The 22,780-nt window shown below is 49.6% G+C and overlaps 1 protein-coding gene across 1 annotated transcript; it reads right to left on the minus strand.

Moving 5' to 3' along the window:
- Nucleotides 1–780: 780 nt before the first annotated feature.
- Nucleotides 781–20,171, minus strand: LOC144590422 (zinc finger SWIM domain-containing protein 1-like). The gene is made up of 6 exons (XM_078395039.1): nt 20,086–20,171; nt 15,759–16,094; nt 12,998–13,106; nt 8,348–8,588; nt 3,385–3,820; nt 781–1,639 (listed from the first exon to the last, which is right to left on the minus strand). Exons 1-6 carry the CDS (start codon nt 20,169–20,171, stop codon nt 781–783), a joined length of 2,067 nt encoding a protein of 688 aa, XP_078251165.1.
- Nucleotides 20,172–22,780: the final 2,609 nt, after the last annotated feature.

Raw genomic sequence — 22,780 nt, forward strand, 5'->3', positions numbered from 1 at the left:
GTTAATTCCCAGGATGGCGGGACTGTCATATGACAGTCTGAAATTCTGAAATTTAGAAGGATCAGAGCGGATCTTATAGAAACATATAAGATTATTAAGACATTGGACAAGCTAGATGCTCCCGATGTTGGGGGAGTCCAGAAACAGGGGCCACAATTTTAGAATGAGAGCTAGGCCATTTAGAACTGAGATGAGGAAAAACTTTTTCACCCAGAGTTGTGAGTTTGTGGAATTCTCTGCCTCAGAAGGCAGTAGAGGCCGATTCATTGGATGCATTCAAAAGAGAGTCAGATAGGGCTCTTAGGGCTAGTGGAATCAAGGGATATGGGGAGAAGGCAGGAACGGGGGAGATTGTGGATAATCAACCATGATCACATTGAATGGCGGTGCGTACAGGCTCAAAGGGCCGAATGGTCTGCTCTTGCACTAATTTTTCTGTTTCTCTGTTATGGGCAGAAGGCAGGAGAATGGGGTGAGGGAGAGATGAATCAGCCATGATTGAATGGCAGAATAGACTTGATGGGCCAAATTGCCTAATCCTACTCCTGTCTCTAATGATCTTATGAACCATATGTTGCGGTAGAGGTAGATGTGATAATGGAGTTTACGAGGCAGTAGATAGGCACATGGATATGCAAGGAATGGGGAGATATGGATGATATGCAGGTAGATAAGCGATGGTCTTGTCATCATGTTCATTGTGTGCTGAAGGGCCTGTCCTTGTGCTGTGCTGCTCCATGTTTTGTGTGTCGTTGCTTCACTCTCTCTGAGACTGCGTCGCTACAAACCATTGGTTTCGGTGATTTGCACCTGGCCACCTCTGGCCCAGATGTCGGTGACGGCCGTCATGACCGCCAGGCACCTGCCAAAGTCTTCGGCCGGACACCGGGCGGCGAGGGAGGAGAGTTTGCGAGCTACCTTGAGGGCCTGGCGGTATCGCTCCTGCTGCACCTTGGCCCGCTCCCTCGGCGACGCGGGCGGGAGCTGACCGCCGAGGAAGCGCTCCTGCGTCCAGCGCGCGGCGCAGAGCGAGGGCTCAAAGAGGTCGGAGCCCAGCAGCCGCCGGAGAGCCAGGACGTGCCGGCAGGGGAGCCTCATGGAGGTGCGGAAGGCACACTGGCAGCTGGCCTGGTCCGTCACCAGGGCCCGGCGCCGGCACACGGGCCAGGCCCTCTCGGCCTCCACGCTGAGAAAGGAGACCGACTCCGCTTCCTGCAGCTCCGTCCGCACCCGGCGGAAGGCGAAGTCGGTGAGCAGCGCCCGGTAGGAACACTCCGCGGAGTTGTCCTCTGGCCCTGCGGGGGGCTCACTCTGCAACACCCGCTGGTCGTACTCGGCCCGCACCGTGTCCACGGCCTTCAGGAGGTCCCGGGTGAAGGAGGTCACGTTGGAGAAGTCCTCGACCGCGGCCGCCAGCCTCTGGCTCATCACCTGCACCCGCTGGAGGGTGCTGGTGAGGTAGCTCTCGTTCTCGTGCTTGAAGCCCTCCACCCACTGGCGGCGGGACCCGTGCCACGTCTTGTGGAAGTAGTCGACGGCGCTCTCCGCGTTGGAGTCCAGCAGCTGGCGGTACAGCAGGTCGTAGTCCTCAGTTGACGTGGCGTAACACATACTGTGCAGGATCTGCAGCAGCTGGCTCCTGGCGGGAAGAAAGGGAAGAGGAGACAAGGTGAGGAACCTCCCGGTGCAGCAAGGTGGCGTAGCGGTAGAGTTGCTGCCTTGCAGTGCCAGTCCCAGGATCCATCCTGTCTACAGGCATTGTCTGTGTGGAGTTTGTACGCTCTCCCTGTGACCATGTGGGTTTCCTCCAGGTTCTCCGGGTTCCCCCCAAGTTCCAAAGACGTGCAGGTTTGTACGTTAATTGGCCTCTGTAAATTGTCCCGTGTGTCGCCCAGAACTAGTATGAACCAAAGATACTAGAGGAACAAGATGGACCACTCCATTCAATTCGCCTATACTGAAGTGTAATGTGTAAAGGAGCGGGACGTCCGCCATTTTAGTAAGCAAACCCCGCCGTTCGTTCTGCCTCTCGCAGTGTAATCAGTGTTTTGGGGGAACAGTATGTGTGATGATACCATTAAAATGCAGAAAATAACATCTATCAATTCATACATTTTTGTTATTTTTTCTTTTTAAATGTTTCTGCAATTTTCTGCCCACTAAAATGGTGCCATGTCCTTCTACGCTTTTTAACGTTGAGTGGTCTATCTTGTTCCTCTAGTATCTTTGGTGTGAACGGGTGATTAATGGTCGGTGTGGACTCAGTGGGGCAAAGGGCCCGTTTCCAATCTGTATTTCCGAAACTAAACCAAACTCTCAACTCAACAGTCCCCAGCGGCTACAAGAAAAACTCCACCGTTTCTTTCCCTACGAAAAATAAAGTGACCTCCTCAATGACTACTGAACAGTGGAGTCAAACAGCACGGAAATAGGCCTCTCGGCCCAACTCGTCCTCGCTGACCAACATGCCCCATCTAATGCTGACCAAGATGCCCCATCTAATGCTGACCAAGATGCCCCATCTAATGCTGACCAGATGCCCCATCTAATGCTGACCAAGATGCCCCATCTAATGCTGACCAAGATGCCCCATCTAATGCTGACCAGATGCCCCATCTAATGCTGACCAAGATGCCCCATCTAATGCTGACCAAGATGCCCCATCTAATGCTGACCAAGATGCCCCATCTAATGCTGACCAGATACCCCATCTACAGAAAGGGGAGAGGAGGGGGCAAAAGGGGAAGGAGCAGGCAAAGGGGGAGAAGAGGGTGGAAAGGAGGGAGAGTGGGGCAGGGGTCGACTGGATTGTGCAGACCATGTTGAGGAATGAGTCGCACCCTTATCTGACCCACGCCGTGACTGGAGGAGGAATATTTGGGATAACCCAACCTCCCCCTCCCCCGCCCGCTCCGGTCCCACGACGGAATCACGATGCCAGAGCTTATTGTTGCCCGATGGTGGAGGAGAGGAGGGGGAGGAGAGCAGAGGGAAGGAGAGGAGGGGAGGAGGAGAGGAGGGGGAAGATGAGAGGGGGAAGGAGGCGAGGAGGGGGAAGGAGGCGAGGAGGGGGAAGAGGGGAGGAGTGGGTGAAGTGGGTGAGGAGGAAACAGGAGTAGGGGAAAGGAGAGAAGGGGCGGAGGAGAAGGAGAGAAGAGGGAGAAAGAAAGAAGGGAAGGAGGAGCGGGTAAGAAAGAAGGAAAGAAGAAAGAGAGAGAGGGCAGAGAGTGGAGGAGATGGGACATGGGTAGACTGGATTGTGCAGAGGGATGAGAGTCACAACTTTACCAAACCAACACAATCTGACAGGAGGAGGAATATTTGGGCCCCCCACCCGCCCGCTCCGCTCCGGCCCCACGAGGGAATGGCGGTGCTAGTGCTTACTGTTGCCCGGCGGTCACGTGCAGCTTCTCGGCGGTCACGTGGTCCTGGAAGACGCTCAGGGTGTGGGCGAGGCAGGCCAGCGGCTTGCAGTGGGGCAGCACGTCGGTCACCAGCTCCCCGTCACACGCCTGGCCGCCGACCACCACCGCCCGCGTTCCCTCCGCCGCCGGGTTCTTCTGCCTGAAGATGCGCAGAAGCTGCCGGACGGTCTCGCGCTCCTCGCTCTGCAGGAACCACAGGCACGCCAGCTCGCTCTCCCCGTTGCCGTCGATGGCCAGCAGCAGGTAGGTGGGCAGCCACAGGCCCGCCCAGCTGTAGGTGGCGCCCACCAGCAGCACCTCGGGGAATCTCTCGAAGGTCTGCTTCATGCGGCCGTCCTGGTAGTAGATGGCCTGCAACACGTTGGCCTTGTTCACCACCACCACCACCGTGCCGTCTGTAAGCAAACGCAGACAAGAGTTATAGAAACACAGAAAATAGGTGCAGGAGGAGGCCATTCGGCCCTTCGAACCAGCACCGCTATTCAATGTGATCATGGCTGATCATCCACAATCAGTAACCGGTTCCTGCCTTCCCCCCATATCCCTTGATACCACTAGCGCCTAGAGCTCCATCTAACTCTCTTTTAAATTCATCCAGTGAATTGGCCTCCACTGCCTTCGGTGACAGAGAATTCCACAAAGTCATAACTCTCTGGGTGAAAAAGTGTCTTCTCACCTCAGTTTTAAATGGCCTCCCCTTTATTCTTACACTGTGTCCCCTGGTTCTGGACTCCCCCAAAATTGGGAACATTTTTCCTGCATCTAGCTTGTCCAGTCCTTTCATAATCTTATACGTCTCTTTAAGATCCCCTCTCGTCCTTCTAAACTCCAGTGAATACATCCCCAGTCTTTCCTCATATGACAAGAACAGGCAGAACAAGGGACTGACCCACTCTCACCCTGGCCACAAACTCTTTGAAGTAGAAACACAGAAAATAGGCGCAGGAGTAGGCCATTCGGCCCTTCGAGCCAGTACCGCCATTCAATATGATCATGGCTGATCATCCAGAATCAGTACCCTGTTCTGGCTTTCTCCCCATATCCCTTGATTCCATCAGCCCTAAGACCTACAGTGCATTCAGAAAGTATTCTGACCCCTTCACCTTTTCCACATTTTGTTACATTACAGCCTTATTTTAAAATTAATTAAATTCTTTTTTTTAAAATCGTCAATCTACACGCAATACCCCAGAATGAAGAAGCGAAAACAGGTGTTTAGAAACTTTTGCAAAGTAATTTAAAAGAAATAGCTGAAATATCACATTTACATAAGTATTCAAACCTTTGCTATGATGCTCAAAATTGAGCTGAGGTTCATTTTGTTTCCATTCATTATCCTTGAGATGTTCTACAACTTGATTGGAGTCCACCAGTGGTAAATTAAATTAATTAGACATGATTTGAAAATGCACACACCTATCTATATAAGGTCCCACAGTTGACAGTGCATGTCAGAGCAAAAACCAAGACATGAAGAAGAAGGAATTGTCCGTAGATCTCCGAGACAGGATTGTGTCGAGACACAGATATGGGGAAGGGTAGAAAACACTTTCTGCAGCATTGTAGGTCCCGAAGAGCACAGTGGCCTCCATCATTCTTAAATGGAAAAACTTTGGAACCACCAGGACTCTTCATAGAGCTGGCCACTCGGCCAAACTGAGCAATCAGGGGAGAAGGGCCTTGGTCAGGGAGGTGACCAAGAACCCGATGATCACTCTGACAGAGCTCCAGAGGTCCTCTGTGAAGATGGGAGAACCTTCCAGAAGGCCAACTTTATCTGCAGGACTCCACCAGTCAGGCCTTTATGGTAGAGTGGCCAGACGGAAGCCATTCCTCAGTAAAAGGCACATGATGGCCTGCTTGGAGTTTGCCTAAAGGCACCTAAAGGACTCACTGACCATGAGAGATAAGATTCTCTTGTCTGATGAAACCAAGATTGAACTCTTTGGCCTGAATGCCAAACGTCACGTTTGGGGGAAGCCAGGCACTGCTCATCACCTGGCTAATACCATACCTACGGTGAGGCATGGTGGTGGCAGCATCATGTTGTGGGGATGTTTTTCAGCGGCAGGAACTGGGACACTAGTCAGGATCAAGGGAAAAATGAACAGAGCAAAGTAAAGAGAGATCCTTGATGAAAACCTGCTCCAGAGCATTCTGGACCTCAGACTGGGGAGGAGGTTCACCTTCCAACAGGACAATGACCCCAAGCACACAGCCAAGACAACGCAGGAGTGGCTTCATGACAAGTCTGTGAATGTCCTTGAGTGGCCCAGCCAGAACCCGGACTTGAACCCGGACATCTCTGGAGGGACCTGAAAATAGCTGTGCATCGACACTCCCCATCCAACCTGACAGAGCTTGAGAGAAGAATGGGAGAAATTACCCAAATACAGGTGTGCCAAGCTTGTAGCGTCATACCCAAGAAGACTTGAGGCTGTAATTACTGCCAAAGATGCCTCAACAAAGTACTGAGTAAAGGGTCTGACTGAATACATATGTAAATGTGATATGTTATTTCTTTTTAATTACTTTGCAAAATTTTCTAAACACTTGTTTTCACTTTTTTATTATGGGGTATTGTGTGTAGATTGATGAGAAAAAAATAATTGAATCCATTTTAAAATAAGGCTGTAACATAACAAAATGTGGAAAAAGTGAAGGGGTGTGAATACTTTCTGAATGCACTGTATATCTAACTCTCTCATGAAGCCCTCCCCTCTGGGCACACCCTGACACAAAAACAGCCTCTCCCCACGAGTGGTAGGTCTAGTTAACAACCACTCTACACCACTACATTCTGGTCTGTAAGACAAACAATTATGAACTCTCCAAGTGCATTTTAGATATTTACACGTGCAATATTTAGCAAAGCTGCCACTTATTACTCTTGCACTTTATTTTACATTGTTTAATTATAATGTTTTTTTAATTGTCTGCTGTCTTGTGTTTTTATCACGTGGAGTAAAGCACCAAATCAAATTCCTTGTTTGTTTACAAACTAGGCCGATAAATTGAGTCCGATTCTCAAATGGATTCTGAACAAAGCACTGGTAACGCACAGTGGCAGTGGTGAGGTACGTTTGCCTTCATCGGTCGGTGCACTGAGTACAAGACTCAGATAGTCAAGATGCAGCTCGATCAAACCCTGGAGAAACAAGGATCTGCAGATGCTGGTTCATGACAAAAGACAAAGTGCGAGAATAACTCAGCAGGTCAGGTAGTATCTCTGGAGTTTCCCCTCGCCCCTGACTCTCGGTCTGAGTAAGAGTCTTGACCTGAAATGTCTCCGATTCTTTTTCTGCAGAGATGCTGCCTGACCCACTGAGTTACTGCAGCATTTTGTTTCCATCTCCAGTGTAAACAAGCATCTGCAGTTCTTTCCCACACATGTCTGGAAAACATGGAAACGTGATGTATCAGGTCGGGACCCTTCTTCAACTAATTGTGGCAAGTCGGGGGGTGGGGGGGGGGGAGGAAGAAAGCTGGAAGAGAGGTGGGGGCAGGACAAAGCCTTGCAAGTGACAGGTGGAGGAAGGAACTGCAGATGCAGCCTGGGTGGGGTTACAGGAGGGAAGAGTCATCTGAAGAGTGCGTGGCACGATCCAAGAGCGATCCCATGAGAAAGTATTGGGGACACAGCTGTAGAGTTGCTGCCTTACAGCGCTACAGACCCGGGTTCCATCCTGACTGTGGGTGCGGTCTGTACGGAGTTTGTACTTTCATGGGTTTTCTCTGGGTGTTTCGGTTTCCGCCCACACTCCAAAGACTTGCAGTATTGTAGGTTACTTGGTTTCAGTAAGTTGTAATAAGAAATGGCCCCTTGTGTGTGTAAGTTAGCGTACAGGATCATCGCTGGTCAGCACCAACTCGATGGGCCAAACGGCCAGTTTCCACGCTGTATCTCTGAAGTGTAAAAGTCATTGACTATCCCAGGGGAGAGGAGGGAGCGATCTAGTGACAAGACAGTGCACTATCATGAGATGGGGGAAGGAGGATCCACACCCAATCCTCATCCATTTATTTGGAATATTGTGAGCAGTTTTGGCCCCATGTCTAAGGAAGGGTGTGCTGGCGGTGGAGAGGGTCCAGAGGAGGTTTACCAGAATGATACCAGGAATGTCTGGGTTAACATCTGATCAGTGTTTGACGGCACTGGGCCTGCACTCGCTGGAGTTTAGAACGATGAGGAGGGGCCTCGTTGAAACTTACCAGATAGTGAAATGCCTGGGTAGAGTGCATCTGGAGAGGATCTTTCCACTCGTGGGAGAGTCTAGGAATCATGGCTGATCTATCTTTCCCTCTCAATCCCATTTGCCACCCTAACGAATGAAGAACCTGTCAATCTCTGCTTTATAAATAGCCACAGACTTGGCCTCCACAGCCATCTGTGGCAGTGATTTCCACAGATTCATCACCCTCTGACTAAAGAAATTCCTTCTCATCTCCTTTCTAAAGGAACGTCCTTTTATTGTGAGGCTGCACCCTCTGTTCCATCACTCTCCCACTAGTGGAAACATCCTCGCCACATCCACTTTATCCGGTCCTTTCACTATTCGGTAAGTTTCAGTGAGGTCCCCCCTCATCCTTCTAAACTCCAGCGAGTACAGGCCCAGAGCCATCAAATGGTCATCATTAACCCAATAAAGGGGTGATCCGCATTATTCCGGAATGAAGGAAGGATGCAGGATACCCCAGGACAAGAGAGGGAGTGGTGCAAACCTGGAGCAGCCGGTTAGGCCTGGGACAAGCGAGGACACCTTCACCTACCTTGATTCTTGATCAGTACGGGTGTCAGAGGTTATGGGGAGAAGGCAGGAGAATGGGGTTAGGGGAGAGAGATAGATCAGCCATGATTGAATGACGGAGTAGACCTGATGGGCCGAATGGCCTAATTCTACTCCTATTCCTTATGACCTTACCCTTGACGGCTGCCAGTGTGGGCACCATCATCTCCAAGTCGGTTTTGTTGGTCTTGAACTCGTCCCATTTCTCCTTGCGTGCGGGGCTATGGGCATCCTCATCAGTGAGCACCTTGCCGGCAACCTCCCCCAGCTGCACCTGGACACCCGCTCCATTACTCCGCAGCGAGACGATGGAAGTGGGGTCCACGCGCAGCGCTGTAACAAAGCGCCTTTGGTGCCGGAGCCTCTCCTCCTCTTCCTGTGGGGTACAAGCAAGATCCTAGGGTCAGTTCATCCGGTTTGGAGGTCAATTGTCCTCTGTAAATTGCCCCGAGCGTGTCGGGAGTGGATGAGAAAGTAGGACAACATAGAACCAGTGCACGTAGGTGGTCGATGATCAGCGTGGACTAGGTAGGCCTATGTTTCCATGCTGTATCTGTAAACTAAGCTCAGATCCCATATTAGAACACAGACCAGCACAGGAATGGGCCCTCCAGCCTACATTATCTGTGCCAAACATGATGCCAAGTTGAACTGATCTCATCTCCCTGTACATGATCCATATCGCTCAATTCCCTGAACTTCCATGTGCCTTTCCCAAAGCCTCTTAAACACCCCTATCGTATCTGCATCCACCACCATCTCTAGCAGTGCATTCCCAGCCCCCACCCCTCTCTGTGTAAAAATCTTGCCTCGCACATTAAACCTCCCCCCTCTCACCATATCACTCTGTCGTCTAGTGTTGGACATTTCCACCCTGGGCACAAGCCTCTGACTGCCGACCTTAACTTTATATACTTCCGTCGAGTCTTCCCTCAACCTCTGACGCTCCAGAAAAAATAACCCAAGTTTATTCAACCTCCCCCTGTAGCTGAAACCCTCTAATCCAGGCAGCATTCTGGTCAACCTCCTCTGCACCCTCTCCAAAGCCTCCACACCTTTCCTGTAATGGAGCGACTAGAACTGCAAATAATACTCCAAATGCAGTCTAACTAAAGCCCGATAGAGCTGCATCATGACTTGCTGGCTCTTATATTCAATGCCCCTAGCACAGAAGACAAGCATACCACACGTTTCACCCATACTGGTTAACATATGATGACCGTTTGTCAGCACTGGGCCTGTACTCGATAGAGTTTAGAAGAATGAGAGGGGACCTCATTGAAACGTACCGAATAGTGAAACGTTTGGATAAATGTGGAGAGGATGCTTCCTCCAGTGGAAGAGTGTCGGACAAGAGGCCATAGCTTCAGAATTAAAGGACATTCCTTTAGGAAGGAGAGGAGGAATTTCTTGAGTCAGAGGGTGGTGAATTGGTGGAATTCTTTGCCACAGAAGGCTGTGGAGACCAAGTCAGTGGATATATTTATGGCAGAGATAGATGGATTCTTAATTATTGCTGGTGTCAGGGGTTATGGGGAGAAGGCAGATGAATGGGGTTAGGAGGGAGAGATAGATCAGCCGTGATTGAATGGCGGAATAGACGACGGGCTGAATGGCCTAATTCTGCTCCTGTCATTTATGATGCCTTCTTCCCCACCCCATCTACTTGTGCTGCCTCCTTCAGTGAGCTATGAACTTGAACTCCAAGATCCCTCTGCACATCAATGTTGTTAATGGTCATGTCATTAACTGTATACTCTCCTTGCATTTAACCTGTCAAAGTGCATCACCTCACACTTGCTCAGGTTAAACTCCATCTGCCATTTCTCCACCCCTTTCTGCAGCTGGTCTACGTTCTGATATCTACAGACAGCATTTCCCGTTGTCTGCAACTCCTAATTTTGGTGTCATTAGCAAACTTACTCATCAACCCATCTACATTTACGTCTCGGTCACATATATATATATAATACAAAATTCTCTAACTCTGGCCCCAGCCCATTCCTGAATTTTTATCCCTGTCCAATTGACTTTGCCTTTAGCAACTATTTGGAACTTTCTCCCTCTATCTGTCTCTGCACCTCCACAACTACCATGGGGGAAAAACAATCGGACCATATTCCCCATCTAGTTTAGTCTAGTTTCTTGTCACGTGTACCAAAAAGCTTTTTTGTTGCATGTTACCAGTCCGCGGAAAGACTATTCATGATTACAATCAAGCCGTCCACAGTCGAAATGTGTTGGAAGGAACTGCAGATGCTGGTTTAAACCGAAGATAGATACAAAAAGCTGCTGTAACTCAGCGGGTCAGGAAGCATCAATCTGAAGATGGGTCTCGACCTGAAATTTCACCTATTCCTTTTCTGGTCTGAAGAAGGGTCTTGACCCGAAACGTCACTTATTCCTTTTCTCCAGAGATGCTGTCTGACCTGCTGAGTTCCTCCGGATTTTTGTGTTTAAGCCGTCCACAGTGTACAGACACAGGGTAAAGGGAATAATGTTTAGCATCACCGTTGTGTTTGGCTGCCTGCCACTGTATGTTTCTTTTTTTCCTAGTCAGATGTGCAGCACTTTGGTCAACGTGGGTTGTTTTTAAATGTGCTATACAAATAAATTGACTTGACTTGACTTGACTTGAGATAAAGTCCAGTAAAGTCCAATTAAAGATAGTCCGAGAGTCTCCATTCTATGCCTCTCATGAACAGATATACTTCTCTCAGATCACCCTCAGACACTCTTGCCTCCTTAAACCCCATTATAAGACATTCCTTGAAATCCACCAACTCCACCCAAGTTATAGGTCATCTCCAGAATCCCTGCTAAGGCAGTTCACATCAATTACTTTGATAATGTCCCTGAAAGCGGGAGGTATTTTTAGTGTGTTAGAACTACGTAAATAAAACTTGTTACTGTGAGGGAAATGACTAGTGATATCGAGTGTGACTCTGTTAAACAATGCCAAAGTTGTCAGAGTTCAGAGGCTGGATTGATATCCCAGTGGGGGAGTGTGGTATCATCCCATAGAATCACACCGGCTCTTCCACCTACATTGTCAGCAATGACCATCAAGCACCCATCTTGTTCTGTTCTATGTGTCGGGGCAGCACGGTGGTGCAGCGGAAGAGTTGCTGTGTTACAGCGCCAGAGACTCGGGTTTGATCCTGACTACGGGTGCTGTCTGTACGGAGATTGTACGTTCTCCCCATAGGTTTTCTTCGGGAGCTGCGGTTTCCTCTCACACTCTAAAGATGTACACATTTATAGGCTAATTGGCTTGCTAAAATTGAAAGTTGTCCCTGATGTGGGTAGGATAGCTTAATGTGCATGGATTGCTGGTCAGCCTGGACTCGGTGGGCTGAAGGGCCTGTTTCCACGCTGTATGTTTAAACTAAACAGCAGATTCTAGTTTACGCCAATTCTAGACACAAAAAGCTGGAGTAGCTCAGTGGGTCAGACATCTCTGGAGAAAAGAAAAAGGTGACATTTCGGGTCGAGACCCTTCTTCAGACCAGCCAGGAAGGATCTGAAACGTCACCTATTCCTTTTCTCCAGAGATGATGCTTGACCCGCTGAGTTACTCCAGCTTGTTGTGTCCATCTTTGTTGTTATGTATTATGTTTTCTTGAGCCAATGCTGCACAAATCCCATTTTATTGCACCCTACAGCTTTAAGTCCCACCGATATGTGTTGGTGCCACAGGTAACATTCTCTCACGGGCAAAGACAAGGGCAGAGAGACAGAGTTCTGATAAACTCTTTATAAATAATTACGTGGACATATTCTGGACGGCACGGTGGCGCAGCTGTAGAGTTGCTGCCTTACACCGCTTGCAGCGCCGGAGACCCGGGTTCAATCCCGACTACGTGTGCTGTCTGTGTGGAGTTTTTACGTTCCCCTCTGTGTGGGTTTTCTCCGAGATCATCAGTTTCCTCCCACACTCCAAATATGTACAGGTGTCGAAGTTATTTGGTTTGGTGTATGTGTAGATTGTCCCGTGTGTGGAGGATAGTGTTAATGTGGGGGGATCGCCGGTCGGCGCGCACTCGGTGGGCCGAAGGGCCTGTTTCTGTGCTGTATCACTGAACTAGGATATTCAACCGCCCAGGATCCAAGGCTGGAACCGAGCGTGTACAGAACTAGTAGAATGCTCTTTGAAAACGTGGAGAGGTGGGACAATACACGCACCCCCACCCCCACCCCCCCACACACACACACACACAGACACCACCCCCGCCCCCCCCCACACACACACACACACACACACCACCCCCGCCCCCCCCCCACACACACACACACAGACACCACCCCCGCCCCCCCTCACACACACACACAGACACCACCCCCGCCCCCCCCCCCACACACACACACACACACACACACACACAGACACCACCCCCGCCCCCCCCCACACACACACACACACACAGACACCACCCCCGCCCCCCCCCCACACACACACACACACAGACACCACCCCCGCCCCCCCCCCACACACACACAGACACCACCCCCACCCCCCCCCCACACACACACACACACACAGACACCACCCCCGCCCCCCCCCCCACACACACACACACACACAGACACCACCCCCACCCCCCCCCACACACACAGACACCACCCCCGCCCCCCCCCCCACACACACACACACACACACAGACACCACCCCCGCCCCCCCCCCCCCACACACACACACACACACACACACACACTGAGCCGCCAAACTGAAGCAGTGGCAGATCCAACAACTCCACCTGGCTGGTGTGTGTGTTCTGCTTTTACCTGCGGCACTGTGTGGTTATGCGATTCATTCATCTCTTTCACCACAAACTTGTTTCCATCCGCAGAGAGACGGACTTTAATGACACAGGGACACTTCATCTTGTTGGTTCTGAAAAAGACAGTGGGAGGCAGTGTGTAAGCCAACTGGGTGAAGACCAGCAAACGATAGACACAAAATGCTGGAGTAACTCAGCGGGTCGTGCATCATCTCTGGAGAAAAGGAATAGGTGACGCTTCGGATTGAGACCCTTCTTCAGTTTTGTTTAGTTCAGTTTATTGTCACGTGTACCGATGTACAGTGAAAAGCTTTGTTGCATGCTAACCAGTCAGTGGGAAGACAATACATGATTACAATCGAGCCATTTACAGTGTATAGATACACGGTAAGGGAATAACATTTAGTGCAAGGTAAAGTCCAAACAAAGATAGTCCGAGGGTCACCAATGAGGAAGATCACAGTTCAGGACTGCTCTCTCGTTGTGGTAGGATGATTCAGACCAGCAGTGTGTGGCGATCTTTTACAATCATCACAGAATCCAACAGAAATATTCCATTGACATTGGCCATGAAGCAGTGTGAGTGGGAAGACAAGATGGTGTGCTGAATGACTGCCCTTTGACTGATAATAAACTCTTTCACAAACTGGGGGGACTTGAAGCAACAGCTGCAATAGAATGTGATTCATGCAGGATTGGTGTAAGATAACATAGTGCATAACAAAGGAGATGGACACAAAATGCTGGAGTAACTCAGCGGGTCAGGCAGCATCTCTGGAGAAAAGGAATAGGTGACATTTCTGGTTGGGACCCTTTATCAGACTGAGAGTCAGAGGAGAGGGAACTAGGGAGATGAAGGGTTACAAAGAACAAATGAACAAATGAATGAAAGAACAACACAAAGACTGCAAAAATGATAAAGGAAAGGTGGAGCCCACAATGGTCCATTGTTGGCGGTGGAGAAGGTGATAAGAAGTAGATACAAACAGTGAAACTAAGCAAGGCGACAGTGAAATTAATAGAACGACGAGAATGGGAGAAACTTCTAGTTTACCTCCCCCCTGACTCTCAGCCTTAAGACGGGTGTCAAACCGAAACGTCACCTATTATTTTTCTCCAGAGATGCTGCCCTACCTGCTGAGTTACTTCACCATTTTGTGTCTATCTTCAGAGTAAATCAGCATCTGTAGTTTCTTCCTACACATAGTACATAACAAGCTGGGTGCTTGATGGTCATTGCAGGCGGAAGACCCTGTGTGATTTAATGGGATAATATCACACTCCCCCACTGGGATATCAATCCAGTCTCTGAACCATAAAACACAAACTATCAAATTGTCAATTGTCCCAAGTGTGCAGGCAGTGGATGGCACAGTGGGATAACATGGATAATACCGAGTCCCTTGTGTTAACACAGCAAATTGTATGTGACAAGTGGAATAGATAGGGTGAATGCACAAATCTTTTATCTGGGATAGGGGAATCAAGATCCATAGGACAGAGATTTAACATGAGAGGGGAAAGATTTAAAAAGAATGTAAGGGGTAACCTTTTCTGCACAGTGTGGTGGGTAAATGGAACTAGCTTCCAGATGAGGTAGTTGAGGCAGGTACTCTAGCATTTAAAATACATTTGGAAAGGTACATGGATAGGGAAGGTTCTGAGGGCAGGTGGGACTGGTGTACTGGTGTACATGGGCCATCTCGATGAGCATGGGCAAGTTGGACCGAAGGGCCTATTTCTGTGTTGGATGACTCTACCACTTTATACAATCCCAGCGAGTCGTAGGTGCGGGTAGGAATGGGAAAATGTGTGGTGGGGGAGAGAGAGAGGTAGAGAGAGAGAGAGAGAGAGAGAGAGAGGGAGAGAGAGAGAGATAGAGAGAGGTAGAGAGGTAGAGAGAGAGAGAGGGAGAGAGAGAGAGAGAGAGAGAGAGAGAGAGAGAGAGAGAGAGAGAGAGAGAGAGAGAGAGAGAGAGAGAGAGAGAGAGAGAGAGAGACGTGGAGACGCACACACACACACACAAAGATGAATAAAGAGTGCAAAAGAGAGAAAAAAATGAAGAGAGGGGGAGAGAGACAGAGAAAAAAAGAGAAAGAGACAGACAGGGGCAGCAGAGGAGCTGCTGCCTCACAGCGCCGGAGACTCAGGTTCGATCCTGACTACAGGTGCTGTCTGTGTGGAGATTGTACGTCCTCCCTGTGACCACGTGGGTTTTTTCCAAGTGGTTTCCTTCCACATTCTAAAGACATGCAGGTTTGTGGGTTAATTTGCTTTTGTAAATTGCCCCTCGTGTGTAGAGAGTGGATGAGAAAGTGGGATAACATAGAACTAGTGTGAATGGATGATTGGTGGGCGGTGTGGACTCGATGGGCCGAAAGGCCTGTTTCCATGATGTAACTCTAAACAAAACTAACTACCCGGCTAAACTTATACAATTAAATTTAAAAGGATAAAACATCTTTAAATAAGAAGGTAGGAAACAGGAGCAGGTGTCGACCATGTTCCATGTTCTCCCACTTTGTCATCCACTCCCGACACACTCGGGATGATTTACAGAGGGCCAATTAACCAAGAAACCTGCACGTTTTGGATATGGGAGGAAACTGAAGCCCACAGAAGAAACACAGCTGGTCACAGAGAGGACGTGCAAACTCCACACACGGAGAGCACCCGTGGTCAGGATGGAACCGGGATCCCCGGCGTTGTGAGGCAGCGGCTCTACCAACTGTGCCGCTGTGTCGCCCCTGCAAGTATTTCCTCACCTCTGGATTGTCCGTTTGCCGGATCCTTTGGTCTTGAATAACTTGCCGCCGTGAATGCACGCGTAGTCGATCTCGGCAAAGTTCAGCGCGTCGTTCATCGGGCGCTTGGGTGCCCGACGCCGCTGCGCCTTGATGGTCCGTGAGTGCCTGGTCCACATCTGCACGGAGCTGTCCCTCTGGTAGCGCCGGTACTCCCGGTGCAGCTCGCTGTAGCTCGAGAACTCGGCGCCCACTCGGAAACCCACCACCTGGGACATGGCTGCACGTGCGTCAGATGGAGTTGGCAGACTGATCCCACCTGGAGAGCGGGCACTGAGAATAGACCACAGGCAGCAGCTGCAGGTCAGCCAAGGTAGAACGCATCACAACAGCTCATATATAGAGTTCAAGAACAGCACGGGGGTGGTCCAACTGTAGAGTCACCGCCTCACAGCCCCAGAGACCCAGGATCCATCCTTTGCTCGGATGCTGTCTTTACAGTTTACTTTAGACTTTAGAGAAGAAACAGGCCCTTCAGCCCACTGAGTCCGCGCCAACCAGCGATCACCCCGTATACTAGCACTATACTAAATGATTGGACAATTTACAATTTTACACAAGCTAATTAACCTGCACGTCTTTGAAGTGTGGGAGAAACACAAGATCTCAGCAATGCAATTCTCAGCATTGGGAGGAAAATCACGGGATTGTGGGTCGGGGTTGGGGGCAATCCTTGATTCAGGTAGGCTGCAAGTTCCTGGGATTGGGATAATCGCCCGTGTGTGGGTGGGGGGTAATTCTCTGGGTTGGAGTAGGGGCATCTTGCAATGCTCAGCATTGGGATTGGGATAGCATTGGGATAAATCAATCCCTGATTTACATAGAATGCTCATTACTGGGAATGAGATCAAAATTGCCCGTGTGTGGGTGGGGGATAATTCCCTGGGTTTAGGGGAGGTGCATCTTGCGATATTCCACATTGAGATTGGGAACAATCCCTAATTTAGAAAGGATGGATATTTCTGGCATTGCAATAATAGCCCGTGTGCAGGTGGGATAATTCCCTGGGTTGGGGGGAGGGGCATCCTGCAATGCTCAGCATTGGGAGGGATATCTGCGGGATGGAAGATCGTAATAAATCCCTGATTTCAGCAGATGAAAATTCCTGGGATTGGGATAATAATCGCCCTTGTGCAGGTATGGTGGTAATACGCGAGTTCGGTATCTCAACTGCGCATGCCCAGGTCATAGGTCACTCGTGCGAAACATTCTCGCCGGCTGAGCTGCTGCGCGTATACAGACCTGCTTTTCATCCGTATTTTCCAGTTTTGCTTCTTCAAGGTAACACAATGCTGCTTTCAAAACTATTAATTAGGCGTATTTACGGTTAATTTGTACAAAACTACGTTGATTTTGTTGGTTTTATTGCTTTGTGCTTCGGTGAGTGAGCAAAGCCATGCCAATTTTTGTTTGCATTGTAACTTGTACGGTATGTAATGGGCATGCTTACAGGACTCTATTTGACTTAACATATGATTGACTTTATTATATATTTTGTTTTATATGTTACTGGGCAAAGCCATGCACATTTGTGCAACTTTGGGCTGTGGGAGTACCACGTATCACCTGAATAAGTGGATGCAGAATGTGTGTGACAGCCACAACTGTCAATTTGCAAAGGGAAACTGTTTCTGCCCTCCTCCCTTCAAACACTAGGAAAAAAACTACAGTTGCTAGTTTAAATTGAAGGTAGACACAAAATGCTGGAGTAACTCAGCGGGTCAAGTAGCACCTCAGGAGAGAAGGAATGGGTAATGATTCGGGTAAAGACCCTTTTTCAGAAGTCTGAAGCGAGATACCTAACTCGCTTATTCTCCAGACTTCTGAAGAAGCGTCTCGACACAAAACGTCACCCATTCTTTCTCTCCTGAGATGATGGCTGACCCACTGAGTTACACCAGCATTTTGTGTCTACCTTCGATTTAAACCAGCATCTGCAGTTTATTTTCCTCGAGTTTGAAGGCAGGTGGGCAGAAACAGTTTCCTGTTGCAAATTGACAGTTGTGGCTGTCACACACATTCTGCATCCACTTATTCAGGTGATACGTACTACTCCCAGTCCAAAGTTGCACAAATAGACAATAGACAATAGGTGCAGGAGTAGGCCATTCAGCCCTTCGAGCCAGCACCGCCATTCAATGCGATCATGGCTGATCACTCTCAATCAGTACCCCGTTCCTGCCTTCTCCCCATACCCCCTCACTCCGCTATCCTTAAGAGCTCTATCCAGCTCTCTCCTGAAAGCATCCAACGAACTGGCCTCCACTGCCTTCTGAGGCAGAGAATTCCACACCTTCACCACTCTCTGACTGAAAAAGTTCTTCCTCATCTCCGTTCTAAATGGCCTACCCCTTATTCTTAAACTGTGGCCCCTTGTTCTGGACTCCCCCAACATTGGGAACATGTTTCCTGCCATGTGTCCAATCCCCTAATTATCTTATATGTTTCAATAAGATCCCCCCTCATCCTTCTAAATTCCAGTGTATACAAGCCTAATTGCTCCAGCCTTTCAACATACGACAGTCCCGCCATTCCGGGAATTAACCTAGTGAACCTACGCTGCACGCCCTCAATAGCAAGAATATCCTTCCTCAAATTTGGAGACCAAAACTGCACACAGTACTCCAGGTGCGGTCTCACCAGGGCCCGGTATCATATCATATCATATATATACAGCCGGAAACAGGCCTTTTCGGCCCTCCAAGTCCGTGCCGCCCAGTGATCCCCGTACATTAACACTATCCTACACCCACTAGGGACAATTTTTACATTTACATTTACCCAGCCAATTAACCTACATACCTGTACGTCTTTGGAGTGTGGGAGGAAACCGAAGATCTCGGAGAAAACCCACGCAGGTCACGGGGAGAACGTACAAACTCCTTACAGTGCAGCACCCGTAGTCAGGATCGAACCTGAGTCTCCGGCGCTGCATTCGCTGTAAAGCAGCAACTCTACCGCTGCGCTACCGTACCGGTACAACTGGCTTTGCCAGTAACATATAAAACAAAATAAATAACAAGGTCAATCATATGTTAATTCGAATAGGGTCCTGTAAGCATGTCCATTACATACTGGTACAAGTTACAATGTAAAAGAAATTGTCATGATCTCGCTCACTCACCGAAGCATAAAGCAATAAAACCAACAAAATCATCATAGTGTTGTACAAATTAACCATATATACACCTAGTTAAGTTTTGAAAGCAGTATTTTCTTACCTTGAAGAAACAAACCTGGAAAATACCGATGAAACGCAGGTCTGTATACACACAAAAGCTCGGCCAGCGAGAATGTTTAGCACGAATGACCTATGACCTGGGCATGTGCAGTCGAGATACCGAACTGGCTTATTCTCCAGGTTTGCACTGGGAGCATCCTGCAAGGACCCGCATTCAGAGGGAAATCTGGGGGGGGAGGGAGGGAGGGGCAATCCCTGATTTAGATAGGATGGAAATTCGTGGCTTTGGAATAATAACCACCCATGTGCGGTTGGTGGGATAATTCCCCAGGTTTGGGGAAGGGGGCATCTTGCAATGTTCAACATCGGGATAGTAGATTGGGATCAATCCCTGATTTAGATAGGATACAAATTCATGGGATTGGTATGTAAATGCTCGTGTATGTGTGGGGGATAATTCCCCAGGTTTGGGGAAGGGGGCATCTTGCAATGTTCAACATCGGGATAGGGGGTCGGGATCAATCCCTGATTTAGATAGGATACAAATTCATGGGATTGGGATGTAAATGCCAGTGTATGTGTGGGGGATAATTCCCTGGGTTTGGGGTCGGGGTGTCTTGCAATGCTCAGTATTGGGATGGAAATCCGCGGGATAGTAGATTGGGATCAATCCCTGAATGAGGTTGATGCAAATCCCTGTGATTGGGATGAAACTGCCCGTGTGGGGGGGGGGGGGGGTTAATGAATGGGGACGGGGGGGGGGGCGGCTGCAGCTGCAGCTCCAGCCCGGTGGTCGCGGTGCAGGATTGGGACGATCCCGGATCCCTGGGCCCAGGGATGGGGTTTCCCGCGTATTTGGCGGCGTCTGACGCGCAGCCGCGGCCCCGGCGCTTTGTGGCGGCTCCGCTCCGCTCCGGGTCCGGCCCGAGGTTGGCGCATGCGCTGCCGGCACACGGGCACCGATCTCAGAGCCCCCGGGTCACCTACCGGTCAACACTGAGCGGCCCCGCCCCCCCCCGCGCTCTCTCTCTCTCTGCGTCACTCTCCGCCCCCACCCCTCGACATCCGTGTCCGGGCCGCCGGGTCTCCACTCTGCGGCCGCTCCACATGCGCACTGCCGCCGCCCGCGCGTCCCCAGCCGCCATGCACATGCGCACTGCCGCCGCCCGCGCGTCCCCAGCCGCCCTGCACATGCGCACTGCCGCCGCCCGCATATTCCCGGCCGCCCTGCACATGCGCACTGCCGCGGCAACTGGTCGGCGCCGGGCACTTTCTCGCTCCCTTTGCATTGTGGGAGATCTAGCCGCCATTGCTGTCCTGTCGCCGCCCCGCCGTGACCGCTGAAACCCGACGCCGAATCACTCCCAAGATAGATACCAAACCCTGGAGGAACTCAGCGGGGCCGGCGGCATCTCTGGATAGAAGGAATTGGGTGACGTTTCGGGACGACACCCTTCTTCAAACTCCCTCTCGTTTTAGTGTTTTTAGTTTAATTTAAAGTTACAGCGCGGAAACAGGCCCTTCGGCCCAGCGAATCCGTGCCGACCACCGATCACCCGGACACCAGTTCTGTTCAGCACCCGGACACCAGTTCTGTTCAGCACACTCGGGACGTGAGTCAAGAGTGTTTCATTCTCTAATGAACCAATTAGAACAATGAAATTCTTACTTGCAGCAGCACATCACAATATGTAAACATATTACTCTGTAAACAATGTTATAAACAAAGGGAAAAGATTACGTTTTGGGTTGGGTCTGAGAAAGGGTCCTGAACGTCTTTGGAATGTGGAAGGAAAGAAGAGCACCCGGAGAAAACCCATGCGATCAAAGGGAGAACGAGCAAACTCCATACAGAGAGCACCCATATTCAGGATCGATTCCATGTCCCCGGCACTTTTAGGCAGCAACTTTACGGCCACTGTGCTGCCCCATAGTATTGAACTGAATTAAAACATAGCTGTAAAGGGGGACATTGCGTGACTTAGATATTTAATACTGAAAATGGATAGTTTATTATTTTTAGTAACCAAAGTTACCAACATTAAATTTTTTGAAATCAAGATATAGTGGCACTGCTGGTAGAGTTGCTGCCTCTCACCCAGAGATCTGTGTGCGATCCTGAAGAAGTGTCTCGAACCGAAACGTCACCCATTCCTTCGCTCCTAGATGCTGCCTGACCCGCTGAGCTACTCCAGCATTTTGTGATACCTGTCCTTGGGCACTGCCTGTGTTGAATTTGCATATTCTCCCTGCAAGCGTGTAGGCTTCCTGCCACATCCCATAGACAAATTGGGTTTGTAGGTTAATTTGTCTCTGTAAAATTGCTCCGAATGTGTAGGGAGTGGGTGAGGAAAGTGGGATAACAGAACTAGTGTGAATGGGCGATCGATGGTTAGCGTGGACATGGTGGGCCGAAGGGCATGTTTACATGCTAAATCTCTGTTGGAAATATGCAAGAGACCAAAGTATGAAGATGCACTGAAAACCTAGAGGGCTGAAAGATTAGAGGAGGTAGCGTGAATGGTGAAATTCATATTTCTTTTTAATTTACTCTGTTGACCACAGGTTAGCTGTATAAATCGCAAACTGGTTCCTGATTTTATTTTTGATTCTGGCAGTGAATGCCACATGCAAAATTATTAAAAACAGCATAAATCCCCCCCACCCTCATCACCCAGTTCCTTTTTACTCCTCCATCCACTCATCTCCCACACTTCCCAATTCCAAGTCAACCATTTTTATGCCCCCATCCTTGTTCATGCCAGCCCTGGTTCTACATTTTGTGCGCCATTCGCATCATTTTGTCTTCTGTATTTATAACCTCCAACTAACTCACCTGCCAATTAATCCCTCCTCACCTGGATAGACAAAAATGCTGGAGTAACTCAGCGGGTCAGGCAGCAACGCTGGAGAACATGGATGGGTGACAGAACATGGATTGGACCGATCCAGGATGGGGAGGAATCTGCCTACAGATGAGAAGTGACACAGCTGGCATCTTGGTGCCATCGCAACAACCTGGAACTCAATGCTCTTAAGACAGTGTAACTAATTGTAGACTTTTGATGAGATCCCCCTCCCCTACACCCACTCACAATCAACAACACCACAATCACATCTGTGGTATTTATTCACAAAATGCTGGAGTAACTCAGCAGGTCAGGCAGCATCTCAGGAGAGAAGGAATGGGCGTCGTTTCGGGTCGAGACCCTTCTTCAGACGCTCCTGAGAGCATCTCCTGAGATGCTGCCTGACCTGCTGAGTTATTCCAGCATTTTGTGAATAAATACCTTCGATTTGCACCAGCATCAGCGGTTATTTTCTTATCACATCTGTGGAGTCATTTAAATTCCTTGGAACCATCATCTCCAGGGACATTAAATGGGTGGGGGGGGGGGGGCACCATCGACTCCACAGTCAAAAAGGCCCAACAGAGGATGTACTTCCTGCAGCAACTGAGGAAACACAATCTGCCACAGGCAATGATGGTCCAATTCTACACTGCTATCATTGAGTCTGTCCTCACCTCCTCCATCATGGTCTGGTTTGGCTCAGCCACCAAGTGCGACATCTGGAGGCTGCAACGGATCGTTCGCTCAGCTGAGCTTGTTGGCTGCAACCTTCCCCCCCATTGACGAACTGTGCAGTGCAAGGGCCAGGAAGCGAGCGGGTAAGATGATCTCTGACCCCTCTCACCCTGGCCACAAAATCTTTGAAGCACTTCCCTCTGGAAGGCGACTCCGGACTGTCAAAGTAGCCACAGCCAGACATTAAAACAGCTTTTTTTGCACGAGTAGTTGTT

Source organism: Rhinoraja longicauda, unplaced genomic scaffold (assembly GCF_053455715.1).
Source record: "Rhinoraja longicauda isolate Sanriku21f unplaced genomic scaffold, sRhiLon1.1 Scf000181, whole genome shotgun sequence".
Lineage (NCBI taxonomy): Eukaryota > Metazoa > Chordata > Chondrichthyes > Rajiformes > Arhynchobatidae > Rhinoraja > Rhinoraja longicauda.